Source organism: Thamnophis sirtalis, unplaced genomic scaffold (assembly GCF_051295495.1).
Source record: "Thamnophis sirtalis isolate CommonGarterSnake01/CBP01778 unplaced genomic scaffold, rThaSir2_p1.2 scaffold_1, whole genome shotgun sequence".
Classification (NCBI taxonomy): domain Eukaryota; kingdom Metazoa; phylum Chordata; class Lepidosauria; order Squamata; family Natricidae; genus Thamnophis; species Thamnophis sirtalis.
Window position 1 is genome coordinate 26,891,344 of NW_028261381.1, and position 22,544 is coordinate 26,913,887.

Genomic DNA, 22,544 nt, shown 5'->3' on the forward strand with positions numbered 1-22,544 from the left:
CAAATGCTTAATAGTAAGCTGACGTACAATTTTCTGATATTATTCAAATGTTTTAAACCTTTAGAATCTATTATGCCTAAATGGCATTTTTAAATAATAGAAAACGTCAGTTCTGGATTTTTAATGTAGATGATTAAAGATTCCATATCCCATTGATTCTCGCTGAACTTCAGAACCTTAATCCTAACTTTATTTGGAAAATCCCCCCCCCCCAAAAAATAATAATAAAGGGTTCATATTTGCCTAGTTGGGAAGCTATGGATTATTTTCCTGTTGCAGTTTGGAAGAGTTTCACACAGAGACCCACAAAAGCTCTTGCTGTTGTTGCTTGCTGCTGCTGCTTCTTTTTTAACTCTTTATGATTTTCCTCCTTCTCACAGGTCATTCTTTCGTAGGAATTAAAAAGTAATTAAAATTTGCAGAATGAAAAAATGGCACACGCACTGCTTGCACAACCAGGGCCCGATTGCTTCTTCCGATTCACTCAGGAGTCACTTGCAGCAATTGAGCAAAGGATCACTGAGGAAAAAGCCAAACAAAAAGTAGAGCAAGAGCAAAAGGAGGAGGACCACGATGAAAGCAAGCCGAAGCCAAATACTGACTTGGAAGCAGGGAAGTCGTTGCCTTTTATTTATGGAGACATTCCTTCTCGCTTCGTGTCTCAGCCCTTGGAAGACCTGGACCCTTATTATGCAAATAAAAAAGTAAGTGTTTATAAAAAGAGTAAAACCAAAATGTGGGTCATAGTAAATGAGTATATATGTGCTACGTAATGTGGATGAAAGAAGTCATCTGTATAAACTTGATTAGCAGTGTTTGGCTAGTGCAGGGGCGTCAAACTCAAGGTCCATGGGCCAGATAGGGCCGGTGGGGTGATTATATCTGGCCCATGGGGCTTCCCTGGAAACAGTGAACGACAGGCCTGCAGTGCTTCTGCCAGTGGAAACGGAGCTCGGGAAGGCTGCCCTCCCTAGCTCCATTTTCACTGGCAGAGGGTTGCAGGAGGCTGTCGAAGCCAGAAACTGAGCTTGGAAGACCATTTTCGCTGGCAGAGCACTCGGGCCACCACAGGTGCCCCTGAAACGAGTGATGAGCTAGCCACATGCACACCCTGCCCTCCCCCCCGAGGTCAAACACAACCCTGATGCGGTCTGGAAATCTTCCCGGTTCATTTACAACAAATGCTGCCTTTTAACTGATTCATTGCTTCTGAGTTTCATTAATCCTGTGGTCATTAAGATTTTGCAAACTGATGATTTTACAGGTTTAAGCTGTTGTAATTTGAAGGTTTTGTAGTTTTAATGCTGTACTGAAACCCCAGTATAATTGTTTGTTAAAAGAAAAGCTGGTAACACATTCTATAAGTAAATAAATACCAGAACAGGAATATTATACTGAATTGTGCTTAGTGTCAAATGAAATTCAAAAGTTTTGAAAACTCCTCTTGCACAATTATGAAGGGAAGGAATAGCACCATAATGGCAAACCTATGGCACATACGCCAGAGGAGGCATGCAAAGCCCTCTTTGTCGGCATGTGCGCCATCAGCAGCTGCTTTTCTGGTTTCCATTGTGCACATGTGTGCCGGCCAGCTGATCTTCGCGTGTGCCGGAGCCCCGGAAACCCAAAGACCAGTTGGTCCTTGAGTTTCTGGGACTCTGGGGTGTGCACACAATTCCGGTTTGGGCACTTGGTGCCAAAAAGGTTCGCCATCACTGAAATAGAACATGGCGACTCCTCATAACAGAAAACCATGATTAACTGGAATGTTTGAACTGCAACTTGATGTATAAACTAAAGAAATAAAATCAATATGATTACAACATTGCATTTATATGTTTTGTTCTCTCATCAGACATTTATAGTATTGAATAAAGGGAAGACTATCTTCAGATTCAGTGCCACACCTGCCTTATACATGCTGAGTCCTTTCAGTACTCTTAGAAGAATTTCTATAAAAATTTTAGTTCATTCATATCCTTTTACAACAGAAGTAATGTAAAACTTTCTCTTATTAAACTGCCTTTTAAACAGCAGCATCAGTTTCTTTTGTCAGAGAGATGTACATGTTCTCCCTTAATTTTAATTACCTTGATGACATTATATTCTTACTTAAATAGATAAAATCTTCTCTTTGTATGTATCATTTGACTTGGAATAATCTTCCTTCCTTCTTTTTGTCGGTCTCCTCTCTCTTTCCTTTCTCTTCTCTTTTTCCTTTTTTCTTCTTTTCTCTTCTCTTCTGTTCAGCTTATTATCGCCACCCTGAGTATCTGATAAAGTAAGCAACAGCTCATGAAAGCTTATGCTTTTTAACACAATTCACCAGTTGTAAAATATGTTACCAGATTCCTTTTGATTTTCTACCAGTAGAAAAAAAATTTGGATTTATCTTGTAAGTAACTTTTATGTTGGCATAGCATTTTTAAGTGGAATTTATAAATATATTTTCAAATAAATTCATCGATTCATACAATGAATATTTATAAGCTAGTATCCTAAAAAAACCATGGATACATTGGTGACACAGTGCAGTATTGCAGTCTAATTCTGCCCACAATCTGGAGTTTGATCCCTGACGGGGCTCAAGGATGACTCAGCCTTCCATCCTTCTGAGGTCGGTAAAATGAGGACCCAGATTGTTGAGGACAATATGCTGACACTGCAAACAGCTCAAAAGTGTGCTGTAAAGCACTATGGAGCAAAATATAAGTCTACATGCTATTGCTATTTAGAGAATAAACTTATGCCTGTTTATTTCATTCAATTAAGTAGACTTAACTTTTGAGTAGACATATATTGAAATGAATTGGTAGATGTAAGTATTTGTCTAGAATTTGTCACATATTCCTTGACATAATCCAACATTATTCAGCATCTTTATTATGTTTACTATTCTCACAAACTGTGTATTCATGACTTTGAAAGACCCTCCTAAGTGGTCATGGATGGTAGAGTAAGTACACAATTTGTTTGTTTTCCTACTCCTGTATAGATAACCTTGTGAAAATACTGTATCTAGGCAGTGATGTAGATTTACAACAAGAAGAAAACATATATTGAGTTTTTATGGATTGCTTTTGGTTCCACCACCACCCCTCCAAAAAACACACCAAGTGGTAGTATTGGAACCAGCTCATACTGACTTGCAAGTACCAATTGTTAATTTTCTGGAATTTTGTGAGCTAGTTGAAAACAGAGCTCAGCTACAATGTCTGGTACTCTGATCAGCTGTTTGGCAACTCACAGCAGTAACTGAGCCAGAAGAGCCTGGGATACATTTTTCAGAACATGAGTACATACATACCATGTACAATTTTTATTTAGACTACTAAGTGATAACCTGGCGTTGGCCGGGTATGTATTTATCCCAATCCTTTATTAGAGGGCGCCCCCTTGTGCAGTTCTGTGAAGCCATTACCATGGCAACTCCACTGCGCTGTACAGTAAAAGCCATTTTAAGGCACAACAGGCTGTATCTTAACAGAATCTGTATCCAAAATGCACAGTATCACTGACAAAAGTACTGTAACTTGACACTGTAGATATAATGCAGTCCTTTTAATTTCAGCAGCCCAGGCATTCCAGATTTATGCTGGAACACACAGACACAGACACATGGACACACCCCAAGTGTGTTAGGGGTGTCTTACCCCCATAGTATTTTTTTCCAGAGAGTAAGTCATCTGTTCAAGGCGTTCCAGAGTTATGCTGGAACACACACATACAGCCATTTTTATACATATAGATTAATGCAACTTAATGGGAGATGATGGCTCAGCAGTTAAAGATGCTGAGCTTGGCAGCTGGGGAGCTCCCATTACTTGTCCCAGCTCCCGCCCACCTAGCAGTTTGAAAACATGCAAAGGTGATTAGACTAATTTGTACCCCTTTGGTGGGAAGATAACAGCATGAGTCGGGGTGGCACAGTGGTTAGAGTGCAGTACATATTCAAGGAAAAAAGAAAGTTTCACAAACCAAATCTCATGGAATTTATGGGGAAGAAATATGGGAGAACTACTTGCCCAAAATAGAACATGTAATATGCTTCCATAAAACAATAAGGGCTTTGATATCTTTTTATTGCTAGTCTATCACTTCAGTAATATACTAATATATGTTCCTTCTGTTAATATATCTTCCTTCTTACACTGCAAATAAGAAAAAAAACTTGGTACATTGGTACTCTTTATAACTTTTAGCAGAATTTGAAAACAGTCCTCTAGCATTGTGTCTAAAGTTATGTTAAATTGTTATATCTAAAAGCTTTTAATGAGATGTATATCTATAGTAGTGTTTTATGCTCAGTATAAAAATAAGGTGAAAAATCCAGTAGTATAATCTTTCTGATAAAGAGAATGTTCCTGCCCTTAGATCCAAGATGTAGGAGCAGAAATTGAGAATGAAAGTGAGGGGCGGGGAGAGGCAGAGGAGTGGAAAGGAAAATTATTGTTTTAAGTGCAGAAATCTCTGCCATATTGGAAGGCACCAAATAAAAGGAAAAGGCGTCAATAATAAAACAAGCAGGAAATACTAAATCCTGCAGGAATGACCAGTTTGCTTGGATTTTTCTCCCCTTCAGATACACATTCACTGGAATATATACATTTGAATCCCTCATAAAAATCTTTGCAAGAGGTTTCTGTATAGATAAGTTTACTTTCCTTCGAGATCCTTGGAATTGGCTTGATTTTCTTGTAATTTCATTTGCGTAAGTATTCAGCCTTTTTTTTTTACATAGGTGATGTATGTATTTTTAAAGAAACCAGTATCACTAATATTGCACTTGCATGACAATTTTGACATACATTAATTGTATTGTTTATGAATTGCAAATAGCTTTCTCTTAGTGGAATGGGCATAATAGGCAAGATAAATTTCCCCTCATGTGCTCCTCCCCTAACCACTGTTCTAGGATAGGTATAGGAATCCCAGAAGGTAGAAAGAATCAGTAGGAAATTCTCACTTATGAACAAAATGGAAAAACTGTCACCGGATACTACAACTAAGTCATACTAATCTCATGTTTACTTCAGTTGTGATTAGTTTTTCTTATTCATAATTAGCTCCCTTTACCAGTAAAGTAGTTTCTGTCAGCAAAATGGCTTGTCCTGAAATCCAATCCATGCTTCTTCAGAATATATTCTGGAAGTGTAGGAGTAGGTAGAATGTAAAGGAAGAATTGCTGTATCTAATCCAATTCCCCCCCCCCTTTTTCTTAAATGTCAGAATTTCATTTGTTAAAGCAATAATGGAATAATATGGTGCAACTGATTCAGATTGTCTGAAATACAGACATATACATATACATGCACATAGACATACAAATACACATACTCCCTTGTGGCCCTAAATTGTTCATCTATATAAAAAGATTAGATTAGATTAACAGAGTTGGAAGGGATCTTGTAGGTCATTTAGTCCAACTGCCCGTCCAAGCAGCAGACCCTGCACCAGCGATGGTGAACCTTTTTTTGCTCACGTGCCATAAGGGGGGAGCGCAGGGGGATTGTACGTGGGCGTGCTGCACCCATAATGCAATGTGTGATGCCCCCAAGTGTGCATGCACGCATGAGTGGTGCTCCCCCCCATTTTTGCATGCTTTTTTCACCCTCCCCAGGCTCCAGAGGCTTTATAGGAGCATGTGGAGGGCGAAAAACAGCCTCCCCTGCCCCCCCCCCGAGGCCCTTCAGAGGCTTCAGGGACCTTCAGGATGCTTTCCTGAAGTCTCCAGAGGACTAAAAATGACCCTATGAGCAAACCAGAAATGACTTCTGGTTTGCTTGTAAGGCTGTTTTTATTCCTCCGGAGGCTTCAGGAAAGCATCCTGAAGGTCCCTGAAGCCTCCAGAGGGCTTAAACCTATCCTACGAGAAAACCGGAAGTCCATTCCGGTTTGCCCATAGGGCCATTGTTTTGCGATCCGGAGGCTTCAGGGAAGCTCCTGAAGCTTCCGGAGGGCCTCAGGGGGGTGCACTCTTTTCACCCTTCCCAGGCTCCTATAAAGCCTCTGGGGCCTGAGGAGGGTGAAAAATGGCTTTAAAGAAGGCCGAACTCAGCTGCCCAGCATGCACATGCCAGCTGATAGGGCAACGCCTCGCATCCCTGACAAATGGCTCCACGTGCCACCTGTGGCACACATGCCATAGGTTCACCATCCTGGCCCTACACCATTTGCGACAAATGGCAGTCCAGCCTCTTCTTGAAAGCTTCCAGTGATGAAGCTCCCACAACCTCTGAAGGCAAGCTGTTCCATTGGTTGCTCTCACTGTCAGAAAATTTCTCCTTATTTCCAGGTTGAATCTCTCTTTGTTCAGTTTCCATCCATTATTCTTTGTCTGGCCTTCAGGTGCTTTGGAAAATAGCTTGATCCCTTCCTCTCTGTGGCAGTTCCTCAAATATTGGAACACTGCTATCCCACTGGTCCTTCTCTTCACTAAACTAGCCATGCCCAGGTGCTGCAACTGTTCTTCATATGTTTTAGCCTCCAGGCCTCTAATCATCCTGGTTGCTCTTTTCTGCACTTAAGTAATACATAAATTTACTAGGCTTTCAACAAAGCACTGACAGTTCTGTACTGTATATGGTGGTGCATTTTATAGGGCTGAATGCAGCTCCATTGTAAGGAGGTATTTTATTCCATCATAATACATCCACACAGGCATGGAAATACAAACATCTAAGTTTCAGTCTGTTAACAAAACCATACATACATGGTAAAGCATCTTTAATCATTGATATCAAATGTGCTAACAAATTTTTCATTGACAGTAATTACAAACTTACAAGCATTTACTTGGTGTTATTCCCAGTGGGCACAGTGGGAGTTATTTTCCACTCTACGTGCTGAATACAAAATCACTAAAACTAAATTATAATTTCATTACCAAAAGGATTTAGCTCAAATAAATCCTCAGGTAAGTATCATGAAGTCTACCTCAATTCTGAATAACTGTGGTTTAATTCTACAGGTATATAACAGAATTTGTAAAACTAGGCAATGTGTCAGCTCTTCGAACTTTCAGAGTATTGAGAGCTTTGAAAACTATTTCTGTAATCCCAGGTAAGATGTAAGTGGTGTAAGGTGTTAGGTCCCTTGTATCTGTCCAACTGTTCCTTTTTATCCTGTCCTTGTGTTTGTGTGTGAACTCCCCTATTACAGATATGTGACAGAATTTGTGGACCTGGGTAATGTCTCAGCGTTGAGAACATTCAGAGTTCTCCGGGCATTGAAAACAATATCAGTCATCCCAGGTGAGAGCTAGGTTAAACCCAGAGGCTGATTTTAATTTGTCAAAACTGCAGTCGTATCTGTTTGGCCCATTTAATTGCTAATCTAGATTATTTGTCTAGAAACAATTCCTTTTTTTCTTGCTGTGGTGAAGACATCAGCCTTGGAGTTTAACACATTTCTGCATGAGATAGAACTGAAAATTATGTTATGTTGCACATGAAAATGGTTACCGTATTTTTCTGAGTATAAGACGCACTGGAGTATAAGACGCACCAAGTTTTTGAAGAGGCATTTTTTTTAAAAAAAATGGGTAGGTGGATAGAAAGAGACAGAGGGAGAGAAAGAGAGAGAAATAAGTAGGTAGATAGGGAAAGAGAGAGAGTAGATAAGTAGGTAGGTAGATAAAGGGAGAGAGAGAGAGAGAAATACAGTAGGTAGGTAGGGAGAGACAGTGTGTGTAGGCAGTAGGTAGAGGGATAGAGAGAGAGAGAAATAGAGAGAGAAATACAGTAAGGTAGGGAGAGAGAGAGAGAGTAGGTAGGTAGGTAGATGTTTCCAGGTATATTCATCATTGTGCTGGAGAAGGAAATCACTGACAACCTGCAGCACCTAAAACTTTGTTTCTGCTAGCACAGCATTTGATCAATGTAATTCTCATCTATCAGTTAAAGAGCTTTCCAAAAGGGAAAAAAATGTTTCTGCAAACCTCCTCAAAAATGGCTTGTTTTTCGTGAAAACGGCCCCATTTTTTTTCCAAATAAAGGGCATGAATAGCCTTGGGGGGGGCTTGCACAGTGCTCATGGGGGGGGTCATAAATGAGCAAAAAAAAGGCCCCATTTTTTGTCAAAAAAATTACATGCATAGCCTTATGGAGGCTTATAGAGTGCTGCTGGGGGCTGGGTGGGCATAAAACGGCCCGTTTGTTGTTCATTTCTGCCCTCCCCAGCCCCCGGGAGCTCTTTGAAAGCCTTTATAAGGCTATGCATGCAATTTTGGCAAGGCAGTTTTTGTGAAGGGGCGAGGCTTCAGGAGGCAAAAAATGTATTCGATGTATAAGACGCACTCAGATTTTCAGCCTCTTTTTTGAGGAAAAAAGATGCGTCTTATACTCTGAAAAATACGGTAATCTTCTTTCATACAACAATATGAAAAATGGTTGCACTTTTCATATTCAGGTAGACTTTGCTTATTGAAATAATTTGGGAATGAGGACATTCGTATTTAGAAAATTAGAGTGCTAGTAAACCTTCTAATATGCTAATAAAGGAACTGCATGGATATTGCATGAATATAGCTTAAGAAGCATTACCTTCCAAATCACTTTTGGGCTTGAAAGGAGATGCTTCTTGTTAAGTCATGCTTGAAAAAATGTACTATTGGTAAAAAAAATTCCTTACATCAAATCAAGGGTAGGCAACAAGATAACCCTGGGCACCAGCATGCCACAACACCTCCTTTGCTACTGTGTTAACAAGTCCTTTTATATAGGTATATAAGACCATTGTGAAGCAAAACTTCTAATGTTCTATGGAATTATAAGAGCACTTCAAGTCCACCACTGGGCTCACAGAGAACAGACTGGGGAGAAGGGCTAATTTGACATCTGATAAATGGGTGTTGAGTGGCTCAGTGCTAAGATGCTGAGCTTGTCAATCAGAAAGGTCAGCAATTCAGAATTTGAATCCCTAGCGCCACATAACAAGAGTGAGCTCCCATTACTTGTCCCAGCTTCTGCCAACCTAGCAGTTCGAAAGCATGTAAAAATGCAAGTAGCAAAAACCTTTGGTGGGAAGGCAACAGCGTTCCGTGCGCCTTCATGTTTAGTCATGCCAGCCACATGACAACGGAGACATCTTTGGACAGCGCTGGCTATTCGGCTTTGAAACGGAAATGAGCATCACCCCCTAGAGTTGGGAACAACTAGTACATATATGCGAGAGGAACCTTTATCTTTACCTAAATAGGTATCTTCTCATGTGAAATGTTTGTAATTAATCCATTATTTTAAAATTAAAGGTATCACACACACACACACACACACACACACACACACACACCCCACAGCACACCACCAGTTGCCTATCCCTTGTATTAGCTGTTTGCAAAGTAAGAATAACTAAAGTTGCTGGCTTCCAGTTGCATAGGTGTTTAGGTGATGACGCTTTTTATATTCCTTTATAGTTGCCTTTTTTTTAATGTTTCATGTCTCAAGAGTTTAAAGGCTTTCTCTTTTAACAAAAAAGGTAATGATTTTGAAAAATAGGAACTGCTTGCATGAAACATTTTAATTCATCTCAGTTGCCAACACCTAGAGCTCGAACCAACGCTAATTTGGGATTATGCCTTTCTCTTTATTTTAGGCCTGAAGACAATTGTAGGTGCCCTCATTCAGTCTGTGAAGAAGCTTTCAGATGTTATGATCTTGACTCTGTTTTGTCTGAGTGTGTTTGCACTAATAGGATTGCAGTTGTTTATGGGTCACTTGAGGCATAAATGCTTGTATTGGCCGAATAACACTTCTCCTGAAGACCCACGCTTTAAGGAATACTACAATGGAACTGAGCTCTTGTGGTCTAAATATATGGAAAATAAAGGTAATGTTTAAATAACAACAGAAGCAGCAATAATAGTAATCCACTAGAGCAGGCGTCACCAACCTTTCGGACTTCAGGGACCACTAAATTCATAATTTTTAATCCCATGGACCACTGATATGGTTTTTTTAAAGATAAATAGTATTCAGTGCAATATAAAAAATGCATATATTTTTTTCTGCTGACTGCCAAAATTTTCTCGTGCACCACTGGTTGGTGACCACTGCACTAGAGTACTTGGATATGAATCTAAGCTTTGCCATAAATCCAATCGATGTATTTGGCCAGTTCTACATTCAGAAAATATTTGTGGAATCAAAAATATTGCTGTGAATCAACTCACATCACACTTACCATCATTCAGTTGTTCCACAGGGTGGCACTCTTATTTTCCAATATTTAGTTCATTTGTGGTCTTTTTGATTAAAGTGAAAACATCATTTCTTGACACTGCCTGGCAATAGGGCTGATAAAGTAATAATAATTAATCTAAAAAAAAAAATTCTGGAATAATTTTATTAAGTGGCTTCTCTGGATTAATTACCATATAAATTTAATTCATTTAGTATAGATCATCGAAAATGAATTGCTTAAATGAAGGGAAATCAGTGCTGTTGGTAAAAACACCATTTCAAATAAGAGTTGCAATATAGAACTGCAATAAATAACCAATAACTCATGTTTTGTATTTGAATCTAAATGCTCAGTCACAGATGTAGATTAATTAATTAGCAGTTTTCTGTTGCAAAGTCAAAAGAAAAAGTAAAGCTCTTTGAAAATGCTAGGAGTGCTCTATTTGGAGAAAAATGACAATTTCCCGTCAATCAAGTTGTCCACTTTCCCAATAGTGATGTTAGTTTAATTAGTTAATTCATATTCACACACTGGCAGTACTTCACCTTGAAAATCAGATTTTAGTCATTTACGGAATCACATGGATTCCTAAGTAAAGATATTAAATAATAATAAAAAAGAATTGCTTGGATTCAGGAAATATAATGATATAATCAAGGTAGTCAACTTCCTTGAATTCCACACACACACACACACAGACCAGTAATAATATCCTATTATCTTCATTACCGCTTCGGTAGCGGGAGCATGCACATGCGCAGAAGGCCCATGATAACGTCTGAGCGGGTGGGTGGAGCCTCACACTGCCCCCATTACTGGTTCGGCCGAATTGGTGCGAACTGGCAGAATAGCAACACACACACACACACACAACCATGTAACCTGCATTCCTAACTGCTTTGTCTTCTCCCATACAAGTTTAGTCACAAGACCAGTTATATTTAACAAGTTGCTATTAAAGATAGAACAGATTGTGCACTGTTAACTTATCACTATGTTAGTCTATCTTATTTCCCCATCTACATGCCTCCCAGATGTGTTTGGACTGCTTTATGTTGGGCAAGAGAGTTGTAGAGGCTACACACATCACAAACACAAGTAAGACATAGTCATTTTGCTCATAACACAAATTTGAAATTAGTTTCTTGGATGAAAAACCAGGACTGTTTAATGGTTTTACTTATATGAGTATTGTATAATACACATATTATAGCAAGCCTTTGCTTTTTTCAATACAGGAACACATAAATCTGAAGTACTCAATGAAACTTTCTTTAGAAAAATTCAAATTTTAGTTTTAAAAGTTTAGAACTGAAAAAAACATGTCATAAAGATTTTTGTTTAATTTTTTATTCCATATAATTAACAATAACGGTATAGAGCATCAACAGAATTTCTGGATTTTCCACAGTCAGGAGAACAAAACTGCGAAATATTGTGCATGGAATACCAATTTCTACCAAAAGTAGAAATCTCTATTGTGTCTCTTGATTACTTTCCAACGTATCGGGATGTTTTATTGGATTGTGGCTCTTAGTGTGAAAATGTCTTCTGCAACAAACAGAAAACTCTGACTATGATATGAATGAAAATATCATAAGGTTGGTTTTTTTTTTCCTTACCAGATCACTTTTACTACTTGGAAGGTGCAAAGGATGCCTTGCTCTGCGGTAATAGCTCAGATGCTGGGTAAGTATAGTTTAGAAGACAAATCCAATATTAGTAATCTAACTAAATCTGCTAGTCCAGTGATGCCTAACCTTTCTGTCGTTGTGTGCTGAAAGTGCGCGAGTGTGCACGTATCCATAATGCAATGCATGTGCACCCCCTGCGCTCCACTTGCCCCCCCCTGCAAGTGCATGTGACATACAGACCCCGCCGTGCTCCCCCTGGATGCGCAACCTCCACACATGCGCCACACACACCGCACATGCATGCACGACCTCCACACGTGCACCCTGCTCCCCACACATGCATGCCTGTCTCCTGCATGTGCCCTGAAAACCAGCTGGCTGGGGCAAAGGCTTGTCTGCCCGCAGAGAGGGCTCTATGTGCCACTTGTGGCACATGTGCCATAGGTTCACCATTACGGTGCTAGTCCATTAACTACTTTCCATTGAATGCTAACATATTTGAACAAAAGCTATGGAAGAGGTTTGGAGATGCTTTCTGGCATCATGGAACGTTATACAGAAAGCTGAAGCTTAAGGGAAGAAATGGGAGAAATCTAGTATTTCTTCTTTGCTTTATAATATGGCAAGAATATTCAAGCCACTAAAATACTTTGTCTTAAAAGCCCAGTTTAGTCCTAAATCCTAAATAAAACTTTGGTTTAGTACAAAGACTTGGTTTCTTTAATTGGATAACAAAATATAACTTATTCTTGAAAGTCATAATAAGTTAATGGGAACTTTTTCACACACTCATTAATTGAGAATTAGTTTAGTTAGATCTAGAAATTTATTTGTTTTCTTTAAGAAGATAAGTAGGAGGAATAGCACCCAAAAATGGAAATCCAAAGGGGACTGAACCGCAGATATTCACTCCGATGGGACTCAGTGTGATGGACTCTTAAGTAATACAATGTCCTTAAATTTCTAAGGACAGTCTGGTTCTGATTCAGGTCAGCCTTGAATATGTACACAGGTTTTTGTTATCCACAGAATCTTCAAATCTTCATAAATCCACAGAGTAATTTGTATTTTGATTTTTAATGGACCTGATATATTTCTACACGTTTCAGTTTTTATGTCTTAGCTATTTTAGTTTAAAACAAGCATTTTAAAGTGCATTTGAAGTTTCTGTTCATGATTGATGCATTTGATTTGTTTTGTTTTGATTTGATTTGATTTTTTTTAATTTTATTTTTTTATTTTATTTTAATATTTGTATGCCGCCCTTCTCCGGGAGGACTCAGGGCAGCGAACAATTCAAAGGGGGAAAAAAGGGGGAACATAAAAGACAAAATACAAATAATAAAAGTCGACAACAGTCGCACAACCATACATGTCGAGAGGGGAGGGAACTCATCACCCCCAGGCCTGCCGGCAAAGCCAGGTTTTGACGGCTTTTCGGAAGGCCTGGAGAGAGGTGAGGGTCCGAATCCCTGCGGGGAGTTCATTCCAGAGGGCCCTAGCTGCCACAGAGAAGGCCCTCCCCCTGGTAATAGCCAGGTGGCATTGGCTGGTAGATGGCACCCGGAGGAGGCCAACCCTGTGAGATCTAATGGGTCTGTGGGAGGTAATTGGCAGCGGGCGGTCTCTCAAGTACCCAGATTTGAGGAAGTATGACATTTAAGAGGCAATTTCACATCTTAATCCTGGATATGGGATTATTTAAAATTCATCAGAATATTTAAATAAGCTACTATAAAGTTTTTATTCTCAACTGTTCCATAAACCTCAGTATTTTGAGGTACAAGAGTGCAGTTATTCCTTTGTTTTTGCTTTGAGACATTGCACGTGCTTAATTAGAAAGTGTAAAAATGTTCATACATTCATTTTGATTTGTAGGCAATGTCCAGAAGGATACATTTGTGTACCATACGGTAGAAACCCAGACTATGGCTATACAAGCTTTGATAGCTTTAGTTGGGCTTTCTTGTCACTCTTTCGGCTGATGACTCAGGATTACTGGGAGAACCTTTATCAACAGGTGAGAAAAATAACACTTTTAATTTTGAGAAAGGACCAAAAATTATTTATACAAGTGACTGAAAAATAAACCACCCTTTCCTATTGTGAATATGTTTTGGATGAAGAATTGCTATGAACCATTGGTTAAAGCAGTGGTTCTCAACCTGTGGGTCGCGACCCCTTTGGGGGTCGAACAACCCTTTTACAGGGGTCACCTAAGACCATCCACCTCCACCGGCGTCACCCATGCTCAGGAGCGCGTCCTGAAGCGGCAGGTGCATGAAGAGCACCGGGTGGTGAAGCAGCCTCCTCCCAGCTCCGTGCGCAACCCAGACATCACCCCGCCCGGTCTCCACGCCACACTGAAGGGGGAGAGAGACGGGTTCTTTGGAGGGACGGATCAGCCTCGGCTACAACAGATGTTCGAAGCAAGCGTGGTCTGCGATGCTGCTTCAGCCCCTGCACAGGGGCTCTAAGGCACTCAGAGAGCAGGAGACTGGCGGGGCAGTTGGGCCACCTGCTTCAGCCGGCGGGATGGGCTCTCGCCCAGGCAGGCACTTGCTGGGATTCAAGCCACCTTGAGCATGAACACCCCTGCCGCCGGTCCTGTCCTGCGGGCTAAACTGAGCTCAGAGGCTTTTTGGGCTCCGGGAAGGGCTGGCAGGAGAGGCCGGAGGGGAGGACTGGCCCTGCCCACCCATTCCTTCCATCCCGAGGAATTCCACGCGGGACGGAAGCACAGTTCAATGTAGCTAAGCCTCCATTTAAAATCCCATTTAAAGGGCAACTTCTTAATCTGTGGAAAGAAAAGAAAGAAAGAAAGAAAGAAAGAAAGAAAGAAAGAAAGAAAGAAAGAAAGAAAGAAAGAAAGAAAGAAGAAAAGAAAGAAAGAAGAAAAGGGAGGGAGGAATGGAAAAAGAAAGAAAGATAGAAAGAAAGACAGAAAGAAAGAAGAAAAGGGAGGAATGGAAAGAAAGAAAGAAAGAAAGAAAGAAAGAAAGAAAGAAAGAAAGAAAGAAAAGGGAGGGGGGAATGGAAAGAAAGAAAGAAAGAAAGAAAAAGGAGGGGAATGGAAAGAAAGAAAAGAAAAGAGAGGGAGGAATGGAAAGAAAGAAAGAAAGAAAGAAAGAAAGAAAGAAAGAAAAAGGAAAACTGGGTGAGTGGGGGAAACGGAATGTAAAAAAAGTAAAATTAACAAAGTGAAACTCATGTAAACCACGAACTACTGCTGGAGGCAGGCAGGGAGGTCGTTTTATCCTGGAAAATCCCAGCCTGGCTGATTGTCTCCCAAACCAAGATTGGCAGATTAATCACTATACTTTAATTATGTTCAATTTGTAATAATGAAAATACATCCTGCATATCAGATATTTACATTACAATTCATAACAGTAGCAAAATTACAGTTATGAAGTAGCAACGAATAGAATTTTATGGTTGGTGGTCACCACAACATGAGGAACTGTATTTAAAGGGTTGCGGCATTGGGAAGGTTGAGAACCACTGGGTTAGAGAAACAACTAAATTTCACATTGAAAAGCCTGATATCGTTTAATGCAGCTTCCCAGTTTCCTCCTACCCATTTTTAAACAAATAATATATGGTGGTAGAGTGGAATACAACATTTATTAAATCCAGAAAAGATATTTATACTGCTAAATAATAGATCCAAGACTTGTTTGTTCATTCTGTATATTTAAAAGACAACATCAGTGGAAGATACATAAATATAGAGAGATATCCTGTTTCCCTGAAAATAAGACCTCCCCGGATAATAAGGCCAATTGGGCTTTTGAGTGCATGCACTAAAATAAGCCCTCCCCTGAAAATACCCCCCCTAAAATACTTACTGTAAATGCATGCACAGCCGGTCCCTGACCATTTCCTGGGAGGAAGGGGGGAACATGCCTCACACGCCCCACATGCACTTGCCATCCATGTGGAATGGCCTCACGGAGGCCACTATCACAAACCTTAGCTATCGCATCCCTTTTCTTAGTGGCAGCTGCAAAGAGAGTGGCAGGCCCAGCGATGCTAGGGCTGGTAAGAGTGTGCCAGAAACAGAGACAGAACTTCTGGCATTCTCTGGATCATATGATCTGCAGGCCAAGGTTAAGGGGCCTCCTGCATCTCAAAAATAAGACCTCCCCAAAAATAAGGCCAAGCGCTTATTTTGGTGGTCAAAAAAAGATAAGACTCTTGTCTTATTTTCGGGAAAACACAGTAGATATACATTTAACTTTTAACATTCACTTGTTTACTAACCTAGTAACTCCTACTTGGTTTCCCAGACATTGCGGGCTGCTGGCAAAGGGTACATGTTCTTTTTCGTCGTGGTGATTTTCCTGGGCTCTTTCTACCTTATCAACCTGATCTTGGCAGTAGTAGCGATGGCCTATGATGAGCAAAATCAAGCTACTATTGAGGAAGCTCTCCGAAAAGAGACAGAGTATCAGCAAATGCTTGAGCGTCTGAAAAGGCAACAAGAGGAAGCTCAGGTACTGTGTCTAAAATCTTCAAGAAAATAAATATAGATAAGTAGGAACTGCACAAAACATTTTCCTTTTAGAAGGACTTTGTGAGACTCCCCTGCGGCACGGTTTTTAGTCTCAAGGTGTTCAAAAAATCTATTGCATGTTCAAGGTTCACGTAGTCCTCAACTTACAACAGGGCATTTACTGACCTTCCAAAGTTACAACAGCATTGAAAAAAGTGACTTAAGACCGTTTTTCATATTCTACAATTTTCATATTGTAGCATCCCCATGGTCATCTGATCAAAATTCAGATATTTGGACATTGGTTCATACTTGCGACTGTTCCTACATCCCAAGGTCACCTTTTGGCAAGCAAAATCAATGGAGAATCCAGACTCACTTGGCAACTGTGTTACTAATTCATCAACTGCAGTGATTCACTTAACAACAATGGCAAGAAAGATTGAAAAATGGGGGGAAATTCACAACACATGTCTCACTTAACAACAGAAAATTTGAGCTCAATTGTGGTCATAGGTCGAGGACTACCTGTATATTTTTGAATACCAGTGCCTGATGTGATATGTTTTATAAAAATACAGTTCTATCTGGATTCATTATGTCTTGCCTTTATCAACCATATAGAAAATATATACATCGTATGACATCTGTCAAATAACAGAATAGAATAGAATAACAGAATTGGAAGGGACCTTGGAAGTCTTCTAGTCCAACCCTCTGCTTAGGCAGGAAACTCTAGTACACCACTTCAGACAAATGGTTATCCAACATCTTTTCAATAACCTCTGGTGTTGGGGCATTCACAACTTCTGGAAGCAAGCCATTCCACTGATTAATTGTTCTAACTCACAGGAAATTTCTCTTTAGTTCTAAGTTGCTCCTCTCCTTGATTAGTTTCCATCCATTGCTTCTTGTTCTACCCTCAGGTGCCTTGGATAATAGTTTGACTCCCTCTTCTTTGTGGCAACCCCTGAGATATTGGAACACTGCTATCATGTCTCCCCTAGTCCTTCTTTTCATTAAAGTAGACATACCCAGTTCCTGCAACCATTCTTCATATGTTTTAGTCTCCAGTCCCCTAATCATCTTTATTTATTTATATATATATATATATATATATATATATATATATATATATATATATATATATATATATATATATATATATATATATATATATATATATATATATAGTTTTATTTTTTATTACATAGACAACATCACATAACAATAGAAAAAAAAACAATGGGAAAAGGAGAGAAAAAAAGGGGGGGGAAACCCATCATCACATATAATATATCATTGGATCACAGGTGCATCCCTACTACGTTTATACATCCCGTATCTCTCTGTTGTATATTTAATAAACACCACAATAACCTAGGGTTTAAAAAAGGGGGGGAGGGGGAAGACAAAAAAGACAAAAAAAACCCATCATCACATGCAGCATGTCGTTTGGTTACAGTTGTTTTAACCTCTACATCTTCAAATAATATTTACCGTCTCAAATATTTCATCTAATATAACTAAAGGCCTTATTTTCATTCTACAATATATATTTGGTTAACATTAGCATTATTTTCCCCCAGAGAGTATACTTCTATTTATTGTTAACCTTGCATTTCATACCTTCAAACAGAGATCTTATTCCTTCATTGTTCAACAAAGCATCGCTGCCTATATATACCAGTTTTCATTTGTTCCCCTATTAGAATTGCTTTATCAGTCCCCTAATCATCTTTGTTGCTCTTCTCTGCACTCTTTCTAGAGTGTCAACATCTTTTCTACATCATGGCGACCAAAACTGAATGCAGTGTTCCAAGTGTGGCCTTACTAAGGCATTATGAAGTGGTATTAACTGTTTTGTCCCCCAGTCCTGCTTGTAGTACAGATGCAACACCAACAAAGATGACAGGAAATTAAGGGCATTACTTAGTGTTATTGCCCCTAATAAGAATGGGATTGAGTACCCAGAGCTTTAGAACAGATGGGTGCTCATGTTGATGGAAAGAACACTATTACAATATTACATGCAGAACATGAAATACAGTACCTTGGCTTATTTAATGGCACGCATAGAGTTAACACACAATACACAGGCTAGATTCTAATTCTCATTATTATATATCAGCTAAATATTTACAGGAAGTTCTCGACTTACGACCACAACGGATCCCCAAAACTGTGTGTCTAAGTGAAACATTGGTTAAGTAAGCTTTGCTCCGTTTTATGACTTTTCTTGCCTTAATTGTTAAGTGGCTCACTGCAGGTGTTAAGTTAGTAACACAGTTGTTAAGTGAATCTGGCTTTCCCATTGACTTTGCTTGCCAGAAGGTTGCAAAAGGGGATTACATGACTCCAGGACACCGCAACCCTCATAAATGTGAGTCCGTTGCCAAGTGTCTGAATTTTGATCGATGGCCACGGGGTACTGCAATGGTTGTAAGTGTGAAACATGGTCATAAGTAACTTTTTTCAATGCTGTTGTAACTTTGAATGGTCACTAAATGAACTGTTTTAAGTCAAGGATTACCTTAACATACTTATACATTTCAAGGGGTTCATGAACTTCAATTGGGAAAAATTGTAATTGTATTTTAACTGAAACTTAGCTTGTATTGATTAAATGGCTTAATAATGAAGCACATATTTTGTATTCCATATTAGCTGATCACCCGGTGTTGCCCAGGTATTTATTTATAGGGGGGAAATGTCCAGACCAAACGTAATTTCTAATGTTGGATTTTCCCCCTTACCAGAGGGAGCCCCCTTGTGGAGTACTGTGAAGCCATTACCATGGCAACTCCACTGCACTGTATAGTAAGTCAGAATGGTTGTACGGCACAACAGGCTATATCTTAACAGAACACACACCCTGAGGGGTGTTAGGGGTGCCTTACCCCCACAGTATATTTCTTTAGAGAGCAAGTTGTCTGTGTACCAAATTTGGTTGAAATTGCTCGAGGTGTTCCATAGTTATACTGGAACATGCGTGCACACACACAGACACACACACACACAGCCATTTTTATATACTATATTTTTCGGAGTATAAGACACACCTTCCCCCCCCCCCAAAGAGGGTGAAAATTTGGGTGTGTCTTATACACTGAATGTAGCCCCACCCACCCACCCACCTATCCCCATCCTTTGGCCTCTGCCTCCCAGCAATTTACCTCCATGCAGCAAACAGGGAAAATGGGGCTTGCGGAGGCTGCAATAGGCTATAGCAATCCTGCAGCCTGAAACAGCTGATGATTGGGACTCCCATGCTGAAATTAAAACTTGTTGTTTGCTGCACAGACACAAATTGCTGGGAGGCAGAGGCAGATTTTTTTTTCTTGTGCTGATCAGGCTGTTTGCTGCAAGGAGGTAAATTAATAACCATAAATGCCTATAGAATGTTCACATTTTTTAAAGACTGCTTTATTATTGTTCTAGACAACTTAACAAAATGAAGAAGCTTTTTAGAATAAATACTTGATCTGATCTTCTTTTAAATAGCAGAGAATAATGTATACTTCCAGAAAGCCACATCAATTTTAACAGCTTCTGTACAAGTATAGTCTGAAATGTAACAGTATCCTGTTGTCTAATTAGACCCTGACTTAGTCATGTTTGGAGTAGATCTATTTAAATAATTGGGAGGAGTTAGTGTGATTACATTTAAGAAAACTTTCTGGCATTAATATACTGCCATAATGTACATTTCTCCAATTCTTTGCTATTTCTATGGCTCAGGCACACATGCACAGAAATACACCACAAACAGTGTATATCATCTGTACTGTTTGCTGTTTGTTGCAAGGAGGCAAATTGCTGGGAGGCAGTGGCAGATTGCTGTTTTTAAAATATTTTGGTACCTGTAGTTGGGGATAATGATTTCCTTTGTAACATAGTATCTATTTATGTATTTGACTTCACACATTTTTCTAAGAAGGTATCCATAAGTGTCACAAGACCCTCAAAGAGATCTATGAAACAAAAAGACTAAGAGCCGCTATTTTGGTGTATGTCCATTTGCTAATATTTTGATACATACATGTTGTTGGGTTTTTTGCCCACTTGTATAGTATAGTATAAGTTTATTTATAGGCCGCCCTTTTCCCTGAGGGGACTCAGGGCGGCTTACAACTTATGTAGGAAGGGATACATACAATGACGTATAGAACAATACATAATTAAAAAAAATAGAGCAACATTTGTATCATTGTATTATTCTACTTACTACTTTGGCAGTAGTAAGCATCATGCTAAATAATTAAATTGGGGGAAGAGCACTTAACACAGGTGATTCCTTCATACGACAGGCACTGATGGCAGCAGCAGCTTACAAAGATTTCAGGGACGATGGCACTCTTGGAAGACTTTCCGAAACATCTTCAGAATTATCAAGTTCCAAAAGTGCTAAAGAAAGAAGAAACCGAAGGAAAAAAAGACGGCAAAGAGAATTGTCTGTCGGCGAACCTGGAGGGAACAACAAAATGTTTCCAAAATCAGAATCGGATAGTAGCATCCGAAGGAAAGGATTTCGATTTTCCTTGGAAGGGAATAGACTCGCATATGAAAGCAGGGTCATTTCTCCATACCAGGTCAGATATCTTGTGGATGTATCTATTGAAATTGTTGCAGATGAGGGCCTGAAAGACACTTGGTGGTCTTCATGCAAGGAAAGACATATATGAACATATTGTTTCCTTCTGGGCTTCAGGTTCTTGTCATTACTTGCAGTAGCACAAGGAACTTAAAAACAATGGTATCTTTTTGTTATTAGAAAGCCAAATAGTTAGAAAAGAGGTACAGATAATAGGATGAAATTTGGGGAAAGAGGAATAAGATAGTAGAGCAGTGGTCCCCACCCTTTCTGGCAACAGGGATCATGGAAGACAATTTTTCCACGGACTGGGGCGGTGCTGGTAATAGTTTCACACGCTACTTAGATTGCGTGGATGCGCAGATGAGATTTCACTCACTTGTGTGCCTGGTTCCTAAAAGGCCGTGGACCAGCTTGGGGATTGGGGATCCCCAATACTGAGTATCTGAATAGCAAAATAATTTATTTAAGTGTACCGTATGGACATTTTCATTACTTATTAATAAGAACTTGATAGCACAAGGATTCTACCAGTTACACGTGATCATCTCAGTGGAACCACTAATTATAGTTGAATTTTCCTTTAATAATATATATAGAGAGAGCTTTATTGATAGGCCTTTCATGCAGTAAATTGGATGTGTTTGGAAGTACCTTTTAGCATTTATTGAAATTTGGGATGGGGGGGAGAATAGTGCCCAAGGACATTGCTCTTGATATGTGTCAAGCTATTGGCCCATGTTGATTTTGATTACTTCTTAAATGTTCTTTTAGTTTAAAAAAAAAATAGAGCAGCCATTGTATTTCAAAACACTATTAATCACATTCCTAAGAAAGCCCATAAGCCTGACACAGCCATATAGGTGTTTCTAGAAAATGAAAATAGTGGTTGTTCTCAATTTGGAAGTATGACTTTCTTCGCAAACAAAGGATAAGTTGAGATTATACACTGTATCCTTGGAAGTAAAAGGGGGTGGTAGAAAACAATGTTTGAAAGTTTTGAATTTCTTTCTCATGTTTTCTACTCAGGACTTGGGAATCTTTTTATAATGGCTTGCGGTTCCACTTCCCCATTTCTGAGTCAAACCTGCATTCTTTTATGCATGCCTGATTCCCATGAAATCAGTTTAGAAGTTTGATCACATCATACTTAAGATCAACTGTGCTTTTCAATAAGATCAATTGTACTTTTCCTCTCAAAGTAATTGGCTACCTTGTTTCCCTGAAAATAAGACCTCCCTGGATAATAAGCCCAATCGGTCTTTTAAGCACATGTGCTAAAATAAGCCCTCCCCAAAAATAAGCCCTCCCCAAAATATTGTAACATAGCAGCAGCCATGAAGTTACCATGCTCACCACCTCCTGCACCTCAAAAATAATAAGACCTCCCCAAAAGTAAGGCCAAGCACTTATTTCGGGGTCAAAAAAAATACCATATTTTTTGGAGTATAAGACGTATCTTTTTCTGTCTTATACACTGAATACAGCATTTTATGCCTCCTGAAACCCCGCCCCCTTCACCAAAACAGATGTGCATAGCTTATGGAGGCTTTCAGAGAGCTCCTGGGAGCTGGGGAAGGCAGAAATTAGCAAAAAATTGCCCCCTTTTTGCTCAATTTTGCCCTCCACCCCACCC

At 39.5% G+C, this 22,544-nt stretch overlaps 1 protein-coding gene across 2 annotated transcripts in view; it reads left to right on the forward strand.

The window, feature by feature from the left end:
- The first annotated feature begins 383 nt into the window (after positions 1-383).
- Positions 384-22,544, forward strand: part of LOC106541401 (sodium channel protein type 2 subunit alpha) — a 66,450-nt gene continuing 44,289 nt past the window's right edge. For both annotated transcript variants that reach the window (XM_087709530.1, XM_087709539.1), the window contains exons 1-10: positions 384-704; positions 1,856-1,974; positions 2,867-2,956; positions 4,583-4,711; positions 6,971-7,062; positions 9,595-9,828; positions 11,808-11,871; positions 13,695-13,836; positions 16,109-16,315; positions 20,625-20,906. In XM_087709530.1, coding sequence (XP_087565656.1) covers positions 432-704; positions 1,856-1,974; positions 2,867-2,956; positions 4,583-4,711; positions 6,971-7,062; positions 9,595-9,828; positions 11,808-11,871; positions 13,695-13,836; positions 16,109-16,315; positions 20,625-20,906 — 1,632 coding nt within the window. In that variant the 5' untranslated portion in view covers positions 384-431. The remainder of the gene's footprint in view (positions 705-1,855; positions 1,975-2,866; positions 2,957-4,582; positions 4,712-6,970; positions 7,063-9,594; positions 9,829-11,807; positions 11,872-13,694; positions 13,837-16,108; positions 16,316-20,624; positions 20,907-22,544) is intronic.